At 43.8% G+C, this 15,254-nt stretch overlaps 1 protein-coding gene across 2 annotated transcripts in view; it reads right to left on the bottom strand.

Moving 5' to 3' along the window:
* Positions 1-15,254, bottom strand: part of COLEC12 (collectin subfamily member 12) — a 179,540-nt gene that overhangs the window by 150,619 nt on the left and 13,667 nt on the right. For both annotated transcript variants that reach the window (XM_036321270.1, XM_036321271.1), the window contains exon 2: positions 10,280-10,330. In XM_036321270.1, coding sequence (XP_036177163.1) covers positions 10,280-10,330 — 51 coding nt within the window. The remainder of the gene's footprint in view (positions 1-10,279; positions 10,331-15,254) is intronic.

The following is a 15,254-nucleotide window of genomic DNA, read 5'->3' as shown; positions in this document are numbered from 1 at the left end:
AAATTTTTTAAACTTAAACTATACAGGTAGGTACAATGTTATTAACTTAATTAGGGTACTCCTAGGGCTTAGGAAGAGCCACACTCAAGGGGCCAAAGAGCCACATGTGGCTCACGACCTGCAGTTTGCTGACCACGGGACTAGAGGCCCAGTGCATGAAATTCGTGCACGGAGGGGGTCCCCCTTAGCCCAGCCTGCACCCTCTCCAATTTGGGACCCCTCAAGGTATGTCCACTGGCCTGGTCGCCCCTCACTGCCCCACTGCCAGCCTGGTGGCCCCATGCAGCCTGCTGTTCAGTCACTTAGTCGCCCCTCACTAACCCCCCTGCCGGCCTGGTCGTCCCACACAGCCTGCTGTTCAGTCGTTTGGTTGTCCCTCACTAACCCCTCTGCCAGCCTAGTTGCCCCATGCAGCCTGCTGTTTGGTTGTTACTGTGAAGGCATCCTGACCAATTTGCATATTACCCTTTTATTAATATAGATAGGATATATTATGGATATTAAGTTATACATAATAATAGTGGTCAGAGTGCTTAATTCCTCACCATATATTCTACCCTAAACATTTCTCCCAAGCCAACCAGAGCCAGCATATTCCCTTTGTCCATAAAGATTTAGGAAAAGACAGTGGTTCAATGTTGGCCAATGACATGTGAGGGAAAGCCTATTGAAGGCCTTCTGGGAAGGTTTTCTTGCTCCCAAAAAGACACTGAAACAAAGACTGTCTCTCATGCACCTGCTATGGAACTGCTATAGCCACCTTGTGACCACTTATGTCACTTTTCATAATGCATACATTTATCTGGTTCTTTTTTGTGCAAGGAACTGCTCTAAGTATGAACTTGTTCAGTTTCACAATATCCATACAAGTATGTCATTACCCCATCCTTTAGACAAGGACGTTGAGGCACTGAAAGGTTTAAGGCTATCTCACCAGTAAGTGGCAAAGCTGGAAACCGAATCCAGGCAGCCCAGCTTCAGCGTACGTTCTCTTAGCCAAGAGGATGCTATGCCACTTCTCCATGAAAGCTGCTCTTAGCCCCAGTGTATGTTCCCTTCCTTAATATGTATTCTTTGCTGGTGGTCACCAAACCTTTAAATTAAAGAAAGGAAGGCAGGCTCTGGCCTGTTTGGCTCAGTGGATAGAGTGTTGGCCTGTAGACTGAAGGGTCCCAGGTTTGATTCCGGTCAAGGGCACATGCCCAGGTTGCAGGCTCAATCCCCAGTAGGGGGCATACAGGAGGCAGCAGATCAATGATTCTCTCATCAATCATGTTTATATCTCTCTCTCCCTTTCCCCTCCTCTCTGAAATCAATAAAAAAAATATTTTTAAAAAAGGAAGGGAGGAAGGGAAGGAGGGAGGGAGGAAGGGAGGGAGGAAGGAAGGAAGGAAGGAAGGAAGGAAGGAAGGAAGGAAGGAAGGAAGGAAGGAAGGAAGGAAGGAAGGAAGGAAAGAAAGAAAGAAAATAGACTCTTTTGATATTGATTATGGCCTGGATGCAGAACAGAGAATACAGGAGTGAGGGCAGCAAGATTTTGATGAAGGGAGGACAGAAGGTGGGAAGGATCAGAGAGCATAAAGGAAGCACTGAGGCAACACCAACCCAGGGATATGAGGCTTGGGGAAGGGAAAAGAGAGAATAGTCAGCAGTTTAATGACAGCCATGGTTGAGTGCAAACCTACTATAACCTGGCCCCTCATATATATAACTTATAGGTTTTATAATCCATGTGCCTGTAAAGAAGGTATTATTTCCATTCCCATTTCATAGATGAGCAAAGTGAGGCTTATAGACATTGGGTACCTTGCTGGTAAAGGGCTAAGCCAGCATGTGAACTGGGACTATTCAATTCTAAAGCCTTGCTTCCTAACCAGCCACCATCCTGAACATCAAGGGCACCAACAGGCAATGTGAGAGAGAAAAAGAGACTCTAGTTCACAATTGTGTTGAGGACCCTGGTCTTCCCTCAAAACCCATGGCTCTAGGACATCTTTCCCATTCCCAGGGAGCCTCCAAATGAACAACTCAAGTGTTTCAAGGAAAGTTTCCAAGTTCATCTGTTTTAAGTTGCTTGGAGTTGCTAGCAGAAGGAATAACTCTTTCCCATCCTACCCCCAGCGACCAAACGCTGGAAACAACCTAATGTCTTCATGCTGCCGTAACAAGAAAATGGCCAAGGAGATATTTTTCTTTAATTTTTCCAAAAATAAAAACAAAACACACTCAGCGTTAACCGAATTGTAGGAAAACCAAATGATTGCCCTTCTTCTCCATCCCCAACTCTTACCAGGATGCATCAGTGAATGAAAACCAGGGAAGGCAGGGGTGGGGGTGGGGCTGGGGGTTATATTTGAAATGGTTGAAAATTCAGGGCTCAACTGTTCAATCTACACATATTCTGAAATAATGAAATATAAGACCATGTATAAGCAACGGTTGAGTTAATCCACATACATCTATAATCATTGATTTTCCCCATCAAAACTTTGGGATACTCTGAGGAAGAACATGTCTGCGTGCTTCTCAGTCATGGGCCGAGTGGAAAGGACAATGGGGATCGAGGTGAAGTTGGAAGAACAACGGGGACTGAGGTGAAATTGAATCAAACCTTGGCCACGCCACTCAGCCTGGTCAGCTTCAGTCCCCTCATTTGCAAACGGCAGGTAATTCCCACCTCAGAGGATTTCTGGGAGAATGAAGGGAACTAATGAGTGGGAAACTGCCTAGCACAGAAAGGATGCTTAATGGCTTCTTCCACATGCAAATGGTAACAAAACAACAACAACAACAAAATCATAGTCACACGGGAATGCGGTGGTGAACAAATTTTTACTGATGAGCAAGAAAGACTAAGCAGGGAGCATCTGACCTAACAATGAGAAGTTCTTGATGGGGGAAAAAATGAAACACTGTGGTCAAGGGAGATTGTGAATATCGCTTTAGCATTTATAATGTTAAAAATCGGGACACATCCTCCAATTATTTAAAAGAAAGTGATGGCCGGAGAACTCCCCTTCTCAGGTCTCAGGAGCCCTGCCGACTTGTTTTTCTGCAAATCCCCTGCAAGGTGATTCTGCCTGAGAATCTCTTTTGCCTCTACTTCTCTGCATGCCATGTGACATGAAATTCTTATAGAATCAGAAATACCAATTCCATTAGGATTTGCACAGCCACATAAACAAAACCCTCCCACTAAAAGATGCCAATGGCTTTGAACATTTCAAAGAAATCCCACTGAGACACCAAATCAGACCCTCATTCCCTGCCTCTAACTTATCTGCCCAGGGTCAGTCCTCTGCCTGATGTTGTACCCTTTCCATCTAGAGATGTTTGGAAAAGGTGCTGCTGAAAGGACAGCCTCACGCTGGGCTTATTTAGTCCTTCCCCACAGGAAATGATGGAAATTCCTGGCATTCTTATCAGAGAAAGGGGTGAACTCTGCTGGTGTCAGTCTTGAAGGGCTGTGGCGGGAGGAATGCGTGCAGCTCTCCTTTGTAGTTGGAGGTGGATAACTTCAAAGCGGCGCCTTCTCCAAACCCAGAGATGAAGCCAGCCTTCTGGGACGGGTCCCAGGAGAGCAGAGACAGGCAGCCTGGTCCCCAAGCCCAAACAACCACAAGTTGAGGCATCCAAGTGTTTATCTTGAGCAGCTTCCCAAAGACAGTTCAGCATCCTCTTGGTAAACTCTTCAATCCTCTCTGCACTGAAAGCAGAAACTCACCATGTGCCTAACAAAGAACCTTTCTTTCTGGCTATGTGGCTAAGCATATCCGTGCTGCTACTTCTCAGAAGCCCAAGTAGTCCTCTACACCGTTAGACATTCAGTTCCTCTAAACCAGCGGTTCTCAACCTGTCGGTTGCGACCCCTTTGGGGGTCGAATGACCCTTTCACAGGGATCGCCTAAGACCATCGGAAAACACATATTTAATTACATATTGTTTTGTGATTAATCACTATGCTTTAATTATGTTCAATTTGTAACAATGAAATTGGGGTCACCACAACATAAGGAACTGTATTAAAAAGTCGCAGCATTAGGAAGGTTGAGAACCACTGCTTAGGCAAGAAACAGCTCAATGATTTTATCTTTGTCACTGGTTTGGAGGATGGATTTGGAAGGAGGGGATGAAAGGTAAGATGTGTGTGTGTGTGTGTGTGTGTGTGTGTGTGTGTGTGTGTGTTGCTGGGAAAAGGGTTCTGGAACAGGGCTGGGCTCTACTTCAATACAGATGTCTCAGGCTGCTTCCGGATGCCCAGCACTATGCAGGTTAAACTGTTAAAAAAAATTCTTATTGCCCTAACCGGTTTGGCTCAGTGGATAGAGCGTCAGCCTGTGGACCAAGGGGTCCCAGATTCGATTCCGGTCAAGTGCATGTACCTTGGTTGCAGGCACATCTCCAGTAGGGGGCGTGCAGGAGGCAGCTGATGGATGTTTCTCTCTCATCGATGTTTCTAACTCTCTATCCCTCTCCCTTCCTCTCTGTGAAAAAATCAATAAAATATATATTTTTTAAAAATATTCTTATTAATCTGAAATTATTATCCAAGGGAAGAAAGGGAAAAGGAAAAGCCCAGCTTGTTTGAAACCATTGGTTCAGGGAGGCCTGTGAAGTTGTGAATAAACAAAACTATTCAAACAAAACACTTAGAGAAAGGCCTTGGCGACCCTTCTTTAGCTATCGCCCCTAAATAATTTTTCAGCAGTTCTCTTACAATTTTTCCACTTCGTTTTACAAAAGACGAATTCTACTCCATACAGAATACTTCCTTTTACTTGTTGCTGTTTCACAGTTTGCAATTTTTCAGATTATTTTTCTCTCATAACTATAAATACTCCCTATAGCCGAGCCCCAAGGAAGCAACCGTGTCAAACACAAACAACTGTTTCCAGCTGCTCTCATCTACCCATGCTTGTCACAGGCCGAACCAAGTCTCTCCTGCTCCTCCATCGGTACGACTCTAGACATCCTATTCTTTCCCAAAGATAACACAAGAAACCGAGACCCTCATGCAACCAGTGAAATAAAGGTGGTCTGTCCCCACCCCCTCGGCACAGAAAGGGGCAAGCAGACTCCAGAGGGAGGGCCCCGGACATCCAGGGTGGCGCTTGTCATTATACCAACACTGCCCACCATGGGGCTGGGGCAGACAGCCACTATCCCCAGGCCTCCTTGCCTCTCTCAGTTCGCAGCAGTAAGGCAGGGAGTGTGATGGAACAAGAATCCATGAGGCTGCTGGAAATAAGAAGGTTCCAGGGACCTACTGAATCCTAGACACCATGTTCAAGCAGCAGGATCAAATAGTTGAAGAGGGAAGAGCCTAATATCAGAATAATGGGCAACACTTGTGGGATGCCACATGTGCAGGTGCTGTACTGATCCAATATGACCCTTAATTCCATAACACCCCTAGGGAGTAGGCCTATTATGACCTAAATTTTACAAGTGAGGAAATTGAGACTTTACAATTTTTTTTTATTATTTTTATTATTTTTAAAAATAGTTCTTTATTGTTGAAAGTATTACCTATGTCTCGCCTTTCCCCCTTATTAATCCTCTCCAGCCTGACCCTGCTCCCTGGCCCCACCTCTCAGGCCCTCACCACCCTGTTGTCTGTGTCCACCGGTCATGCATATATGCATACAAGGTCCTTGGTTGATTACCTCCCACCCACCCACCCTCCCCCACCTTCCCTCCAGAGACTCCGCACTGAGACTTTACAATTTTAAACAACAATGTGCCCAAGGTCAGAGTTGATGAGTGCTGGAACTCAGATCCAAAACCACATACCTGGTTCCAGCGTCCACACACTTAACCACTGCCCCCCACTGCCCCCAGAAAAGATGAAAAGCAGCCATCAAGTGGGAAAGATGACCCCTGGCCTGCTGGCCTCATGGGGTTGTTGTGAAGGAAAAATATGTTTGTAAGTCCTTTGGTAAAATAAAAGTGAACTGGAGTCGTTATAATCATTCACGTTCACAAACATGAACTGGAGTCGTTATAATCATTCCCAAGAGCCACGTGTGCTATTTTTGAGGACTACAGTAACTGGGAAATAAGCAGAAGGATATCATTGTAGTAAATATCATATTCTATCTATAGAACATAAAAATTAATATACTGGCACCTCATGTTCCAGGGGATGATCTCAGCCACACTGTAACTATAGCTACATCCCAAATTAATTAGCTCTGCATACTGAGGCCAAGAAACGCTGACCCTCAGAGCCTGATTAAATGTTGAAAATGCTCACTTCATTAACCTTTCAAAATTTCCCTCATCAAAGCTTTGGTCAGAGGAGAAAATAAATGGCAAACCCATCAGATTTAACTCTATCTCTTCTTCAGACACATGCCTAGAACTTTGGGAAAGAGGTTAACAAGCATGACACATAAAGAGGCTGAAGAAAAAGAGAAGACCTGGTTAAGACCGAAGTGCAATAATGAATCCTGGAATAGACAAGGGATGACGGTTCTGAAATAATATCACACCACACTAGATCACTGGAGATCACCCCTTTTGCTCTTTATTGTAATATTAGAGGCCCGGTGCACAAAATTCATACACAGGTAGGGTCCCTAAGCCTGGCCAGCGATCAGGGCCGATTGGGGCCTGCCTGCTGCTGGCCAGAGCCTTCCTTCCTTCCAGCTGCTGCCGGCAGGGGCCTTCCTTCGTTCCGTGCCACCCCCTGGTGGTCAGCTTATGTCATAGTGAGTAATCAAACTCCCGGTCTCCCCATCAAACTCCCAAAGGGACACTTTGCATATTAGCCTTTTATATATATAGATTGTATTGAATTTGAAGAAACACATTATCATTTTATTGATTTGAGAGACAGAGGAAGGGAGAGAGAGAGAGAGAAACATCGATGTTTCTCTCTTTTTCAATGTGAGAGAGAAACATTGATCGGTTGCCTTCTATATAGTACATGCCCTGACCAGAAATCGAACCCGCAACCTAGGTATGTGCCCTAACTAGGAATCGAACCCACAATGTTTTGGTGTATGGAATGATGCTCTAACCAACTGAACCACCTGGCCAAAAGCATAATGTTGTTATGTAAACAGCCTTGACTATGTAGTAAATGCTTCTAAATAACTATATATGAATAACCTTGGAAACAAGCTACCAGGTCACAATTTGCTAAAACAGTGGCCCCTTTGTCCTGGGGATAAGTAACCTCTGGTTCATCTGGAGCCTAAATTCATCATTGTATTTGCATAAATGAGACATATGGAAAATGAGACAATAATTAAACCCTCTATGTTATCCAGTCTACTTTTGCAAAAATAAAAGCCATCGATATTACCATATTCAGAGGTAAATCACACCTTTACATGTCTTCAGGAATGAGGTTCCAGACCTCACACACACACTCTAAAGTTCAGCAGTAGCTATGCCAAAATGTCCAAAGTGGTGACAGCGCCAAATCTCAGGAGCGTGATCATGCCACCTTTCTTTTTATAGTGCTGCCCCCTCAAAGCACTTGTCCATCTGGTATTTCTCTTGGTCTCACCAAAGGCCTGTGAGGGAGACTTATCTACCTTGGCAGGTGTCACTGCTCACTGGGCAGCATCTGAGGCCCACAGAGTTGAAGTGACTTTCCAATCACAAGAGTAAGTAGGAGCAGAGCCTACAGGACTGGCCCGTCTCTCCTACCACCCCTCACACCAACTCTGTCCTCCTTTAATGGTTAAGGTTGACTATACCTGAAGGAATGGGCTCTTGGGTTCTGTTGCTTTTAATGACCAGCTCCGGCCATTTCTTAGGAAATGAAATCCCATTTATCTTCTATAAAACCAGGTCCAGAGTCGTAGGTCCTGCAAAGGTGACAAGACCTCCCTGGTGGGGCCATATTGGGTGTCCAGCCTATGCTAAGATTTCTGGAACTACAGGGACCCTTCTAGGACATAGAAGTTGACGGGTCACATCAACCTTATTGCTGGACCCTTCCCCCAAACTACTCTAGCCTGGGAATTAGAAGACCTAGCATCCAATCCCAGCTCCAGCTAACCTGCTTGAGAAGAAAATCTTTCTGGGCCTCACCTTCCTTATCTGTAAAATGAAAGGCTGATTTAAATAATCTCAAAGGCCCTTCCATCTCCAAAATTCTAATCTACCCCTAGACTGGATATCCATCACTTTACCTAAAAGCTGAATCCAAGAACTCTCAACATCAGAACACCTCTTTCACAGCCTGCTCCAAGGTCTCCCATTTTAACTTTATCCCTTTCTCCTACCTGTACCACTTGGTATCAGCCTTTCACTCCTCTCTGTTTACGTTACCAAGTGTTTTAAGTTATCATGTCTCCTCTGAGTCATCACCGTGTGATTTCCACACATAATTTAACCACCACACATTAAATTCTTTCAGCAGCTTACTATTTTTTGTGAGTTTGTTGTTTTTTCACCGAATCCCCACCCACCTAGCTTAGTTACATGGTCATCAAATTTTAAATAACATTTCTCTAAAGGTCACTCTTTTTTAAAGCAAACTTTTCTCTTGGTTCTTCATATTCCTACTGATTTCCAACGACAGATCTGAAATCTACTGATTTCCAAAATATGTAAGCATGTCAACATTTATTTTGCCTTATTTTGACAAGCTTGATTTTCCTCTTTATTTCTGCCTCTCATTTTTGTTTTGTTTTCCTTCCCTCTGTAATTCTTAGTTTCATTTCCACTCCTGCTGCCACCTTCAGTGAACCCACCATCAGAAAGCAGAACACAGGGTACCTATCCAGAAATATGTAATTGTAGATATGTAATTGTGATATATAAATACGTAAATATGTAGACACAGAACTGTGTACTGTGGAGGAAGGCAGGGGGGATTGAGCATAAGCCACTGTGCCAGCACATGAATGGAGGAGCAATGGGCTTGGCACCTCTGTACTCCCATTTTAAAGCCCTAGTTTTCTCCGGAAAGAAATGCAGAAGTGTGTGTCCAGAAGGAAAAACGCTAAAGCAGTGAGGGAGCCAGAGCAGCTGGGGGTTGTTAACTTTTATCAAAGTCCAGCAAGGATGTTTGTTAAGCAACAGGAAGTAGATTCATTCTCCTTCATATTGTGTCTCTCTGTGTGTGTATGTCTCTCTCTGTCTCTGACACACACACACACACACACACACACACACACACACACACACACTCTTTTTCTCCTCCAACCTTCTTCATCTCCTCTGCCCAAGGCACAGAAACAAGCTGGACAGAAAACCTCAGTTCCCTTGAAGTACCTTTGGAATTCTGCAATGTTCACTGGCAGCTCACAGCCAAACTGCCGAATACGAGAAGCCTGGTCAGAGAGAGAAGAGCCCCCACATCAGCGGATTCCGAGGCAGAGGAGTGCGAATTAGTCCCCCAGAGCTGCTTCAACAGATTACCACCAATGCGGCATCTTAAAAGAACACAAATGTCTTCTCTTAGAATTTTAGGGGCCACGGTCTGAAATCAGCTTCAACTGGCTGAAATGAAGATGTTGGCAGGGCTGTGCTCCCTCCAGAGGCTCTGGACAGAAAATCCATTTCCTTGCCTTTTTCAGCTTCACCTGTGTCACTTCGCCACTTCAGCTAGTGGCCATCTGCGCTTATGGCACCGTCCTCCGCCTTCAGAGCACATCACTCCAATCTCTGCTTTCATCATCATATGCCTTCTCCTCTAGGTAGTCAGATCTCCCTCTCCATCTCTATTATAAGGACACTTGGATTGCATTGAGAGCTCACCCAGATAACCCAGAATAACCTCCCCATCTCAAGTTCTTTAACTATATCACATTGCAAAGCACGTGCTGCCATACAAGGTAGCATTCAGGTTTCAGGGATTAGGGTGTGGACATTTTGGGGGACCATAATCCAGCCTACCACAGAGCACATGTGTTTAGTTGGGTTTCTAGAAAAAGTCTTCTCACTGTCTACTAACATTGACTGAGTTATGAGCATGGGGCCTGAGGAAAAAGGGAAGATGTTTTCTAAAATCGAAGCAGAAATTCCATGTATTTTTGCTCCTGTCTTGTCACTGGTTTACCTTTCCCACCATGTTTTGCCTTTTACGCCAGCTGGTTTGCACCCATCGAACCCCATAAGCGTTACATGCCTGAGCACAGCTCCTGCTCCACTGCCCTCAGTGTTGTGAGAAATCATCCACCTGTTATACAGAAACTCAACTTCCAACCAACATGGGGCCTCAGAGCAACCCATACTCATGTGTCGAGGGTCCAGCAATGGTCTTACTGTATCCCAGATCAAGCACAGAGAAGGAAAAAGCTGTGTCAGAACTCACCAAACCTCTTGTAACCGAAGGACTGCATCTCCTCCTCCTCTGCAAAGTCGTCTGCAGGAGAAGAAAAAACACAGTGTTAAGCCTGGTGAGGCCCAGAAGTGCAGGGTCAGTGCAGGGCTCAACTGTGCGACTCCACCTGCTCCCCCTCCCCTTCGTCACAGTGGCTTTCCCTCTGCTCCTGGAACGCAACACGTTTTCTGAGAAAGAACACAGGGTCTTCCTCCTGTTCCTTATGATGACACTTCTGAGATGCCTTTCCCAACCACCACCCCGCCACTCCATCACACCATCCTATCTTATTACTCTCTGATATCCTCGTGTGTGTGTGTGATCATGAGTCCTGTAAGCAGAAACTTTTCTGTCTTGCTTAAAAAATGAATCCCCTATCCTTAGAATGGTGCCTGTCACAGAGCAGGGGCTTAACAAATTTTGTTGAATGAATGACTAAATGAATAAATCCGAAGAGTTAAGTTATATTCCAATGATTGAGCCTATAGCCCTCCCTTGCCGATGCTGGCTGGGCTCTGTGGTCATCTCTTCCACCAACTGTGGCATCTCAGGAGCCCAGCCTGACTCCTGCAATGATAACCAAATCCTTCTCCACTCCCTTTCCATTGGATAACTGGGACTGACAAGTGGTTTCCCAGGTAATGCATTTCAGAAGGTAGACCGGCTGTGGAAATTCCTAAATTCAGAGCCACTGTGGAAACGAGAGAGATGTTATGCCAGCCAAGCTTTCTACCAAAGAAGCTTAAGTTTTTTTTAATGTGAACATGATGCAATTCCTTGTCACATCAGTAAAGAACGTCTCCTTTTCTAGTTCTACCAGGTGTAGGTGCGGGCAATTAATTATGCAATTAAAGGTCACTTTTGATGACAAACAAAGGTGTCAAGACCAGGCCTTTCCAATTATTCTTGAATTGGTCACCATTACTGCACCAGCACCCAGCTTTCTCCCCACATGCAATTCAGTTCAAAAGCATTGATTCAGCACTTACTATGAACCAGAGGCTGCCAGGCAGTGGGGCTTCAGAAGTGAGTGAGACATGGTCCCTTCCATCAAGAAGCCGAAAGGCTTTCAAGGCAGAGAGGCACGTAGGGAGAAAATAAAGCCTCTGTGATCATCTTTTCAGCCCCCAAACAGGACATAGGGCCTGGCTATATCTGAACCTTGAAGTGTTATGGAGAAACCAAAGATGTATGCTATCTGCAATACAATGTGGTGAACCTCAGAACACTAGTTTGTTATAAAATGCTATGAAAACACATGTAAGAGAGCAATTATCTTCTAACAAAGAATGGAGAAGTGTGATATCTTTGTATTTTCCCTTTGTTTCCTTATCAGAGAACAGGGGTGAGGTATTTGGACTCTAGAAGGCCAGATGTTCATAATTAAAGTAGTCTTCTGATGTTAAAGATTAAAGCTTTAGTTCTTCCTACAGCAGTGGTTCTCAACCTTGGCTGCACATTAGAATCACCTGGGAATCTTTTTAAAATCCTGATTTCTGGGCCTCATCCTCCAGAAATTCTGTTTCTTTGTTACTAATGTTGTGGCCCCACCCCATAACAAAAAAACAGAATTTCCGGAGGATGGGGCCCAGAAATCAGGATTTTAAACAGATTCCCAGGTGATTCTAATGTGCAGCCAAGGTTGAGAACCACTGTTCTACAGGGAAGAACATGCTTACAACCAAGAGAACAGCACCTTTCTCACTGACCCAGCAATTGGTTAGTTCCACAAAATACATATTAATCCCCTACTTTACTAAGTAATTCTATCCTATTAATGGCTGAGCAGCTGGGTCTAGTCTCAGTTAAAGAAAAAGCCTTATCTGCTGCTTCTGCTTAGAAAGCCATGCATTTATTCATTCATTCATTCATTCAATAAAGGCTTACAGCCTAGGGGAGCTGATGAGACATGAACATAAGTGAAGGACGATGCCACCCACACGTCAGCTTCCCCTGCCAGCTCCAGCCCCTCCGCCGCTGTGCCAAGTCTGCAAAAGAACCTACTCACACGCGAGCCGTGTGGGCCAAGGAGGCACCACTGAAGATTTCACAGTGGGAACAAAAGAGCAGTCTGTGCTGCATTCCCAATAAAAATAGCATAGAATTTCCCATTGGACATTTCTGCTCTCCTCCAAAGCTTCTTTTCAGCAGGCCCACCATTAGTTTGTTTGTTTGTTTGTTTCCTTTTCCCTCTCTGATCTTTTTCCCATGCAGCATTTAGTCTGACTGACTCCTCTCTCCTTCCTGAAGTTTCCCTGGGAACTTCAAATGTCTCATACTTTTGTTATTAAAGCATTCCAGCTCTGCCTTCCAAATTAACATGCCCAAACTCATTAGGGGGTGCAAGAAAACAAAGGCCTTACAGACGACCCCCTCATAGAACTAGAGTAGGATCTTCTGCTTCTTGTCTTAATCCTCATCCCTAAAGAATTAGGAATTTTCATGGCAGCCACTAAAAGAATACAAATTTCTATCTCATCCAACTCTAAAATTAGGTAGAAAATTACATGAGATATAAGGGGTACAAGTAAAGTACCACATATAATGTCTGACTGGGATTATCAGTTTTTCTTAAATTTTTTTTTTGAAGTGAAAAAGAGAACTGGGAAACATTGCACACTATATCCCTTTTTTCAGAAATTCATCATGGATTTTGAACTATTAGAGACTCTGAGAAGTGCTAAGAGAGAGAAAGATAAACAAAACTTGTTTGGTTTACTCCATGCTTTCAATATCCTTAAAAGCAGTAGAGTTGGGCAGGTAACACTTGGTATAAGAGTTCATCAGCATAGGTGTCCCTGAGAGCCCTGCTGCCAAATTCTCCCAGCTGTTCAGCTGATAAACAGCCAGGTCAGGCTGGTGATGGAGTTGGGCATTTGGGGAATTGAGAATGAGGGAGAGGCAAGAGCTGATGGGGTGTGTGATGTGTGGAGAATCCTCCTCAGGCTACAAGAGCCACAGGAGGGAGAATTCGAAGTCAGGCGTTCCTAATGCTTGGGCATTTTAGAAGGCAAAAGGCAATGACAGGGCCCACGATGGCTGACAGACAGGTCTAAAGAAGACAAACAAGCCTAATGTTATGTGCAATGTTATTTTCTGTTCTCGAAATCTTTTCCTCACACTGTGTAGGCCCAAGCTACGTGTGTCCCAGGTTGTCTTTATAGAAACGGGGGCCTGCAAAGGTGATGTATTCAAATAAGGATATTCTCCCTAGAGAATATGCAGTCATTTTAGCAACTTGCCACTTTTCAAAATCTGTCTCTGACACAACCTATGCCACGTGACTCCAACATGAGCAAGGACTGGGCTAAGATTTAAGGCCTCTAAGCTGTGTAATGATCAGAACTTGATCCCTGCTCTGACAGTTTGTCTGCAGGAAAGAGGCAACCTTTACCTACTAAATAACAAAACGTGTGTGATTTGAGTTATATCTACAAGCAGGGACTTTCTTGGCTTCCACAGATGTACTTAAGCATTTTCGCTTTAATACCTACGAGCTATGGCTTGCCTATTTCAAAATGTGATTTTTATTTTATTGTGGGCCAAGCTGTGCAATATCCCTACGGTCAGACATCACCTCTCCTTCCCTTATACTTCCTTTCCATCAGTGTGACAGCAGTTAACTGTCTGCCTTATATTTCAACTTTGGTTTTGACTCCACCAGATGGGAAGCCATTTGAAAACAGGAAATTTGTCACATTGTAACCCTCAGCAACTAGTACATAAATGGGACATTACAGGCATTCAATAGTTGTTGAAAATTAAGCAGGTTAGAATTATTCTTATGTCTATCTCTCCCACTAACTGATGAATTCTTGATGGACAGAGACGAACTCTTTCTTTTTTTGAATGACCATCATGTTTGGGGAAGATAAGAGAATGAATATTTAGTCAACAACTACTGAATATCAGGTACTTCCCATTCATTGTGTTTCTCTGTTTTACAGATGAGAAAACTGAGGCTCAGAGAAGTTAACATACTTTGACCCAAGGTCTTACAGCCTGTGAGTAGCCAGGCCAAGACTAAAAGCTAGCCTGTGGGTCCCTCCACACGGTGGTGGTAATGACCACACAGACCCAAGAAACTAAACCTTTTACTAGCAACAGAGAAAGCCAAGAAGCAATGATTTATACCATAGAATTCTGAAAAGGGACCCAAATAACTCTGAAAGGAGGCTAAAATTGGAGGACTGGTTGAACATATATTTAAGAAGGAATTGACTATAATAAAAAAGATAGATAATAAGTGTTGGTGAGGATATGAAAAATTAGAACCCTCCAACACTGTTTGTGGGAATGCAAAATGGCATTGCCACTTTGGAAAACAGTCTTCCTCAAAAATGCTAAACACAGAGATACCATATGATCCAGGAATTCCACTCCTGGGTATACATCCAAATGAAAACGTATGTCCACACCCACTTTTGTACATGAATGTTTATAGCAGCATTATTCATTATTGTAAAAAAAGGGGGAAAACAACCCAAATGCTCATGAACTAATGAATGGATAAATTGTGGTATCTCCATACAATGGAATGTTATTCAGCAATTAAAATGAATGGAATACTGCTGTGTGCTACAAAATGGAGGAAACTTGAAAACATTATGCTAAGTGAAAGAGGTCAGTCACAAAAGACCACATATTGCATGACTCCATTCATATGAAATCTCTACATTAGGTGGATTCATAGAGTCAACAAGCAGATTAAAGGTTTCCTAGGGCTGGGGACTTGGGGAGAAATGAGGAGTGCCTACTAAATGGTAAGGAATTTCACACACACACACACACACACACACACACACACAAATCTTACTATTAATATCTTTATGGAGATAAGAGAAAATAAAATATCCTTAAAATAATAACAGGGTACTATAAAAAGGAACCATCATCCATTACCATTTACCCTTTTCTACTTCCACTACCTCCTTCTCTCTGGTAACTATCATATTGTTGTCTGTGT

Source organism: Myotis myotis, unplaced genomic scaffold (assembly GCF_014108235.1).
Source record: "Myotis myotis isolate mMyoMyo1 unplaced genomic scaffold, mMyoMyo1.p scaffold_m19_p_9, whole genome shotgun sequence".
NCBI lineage: Eukaryota > Metazoa > Chordata > Mammalia > Chiroptera > Vespertilionidae > Myotis > Myotis myotis.
The sequence above is the reverse complement of the archived record's forward strand: the minus strand, read 5'-3'. Positions and strand labels throughout refer to the sequence as shown.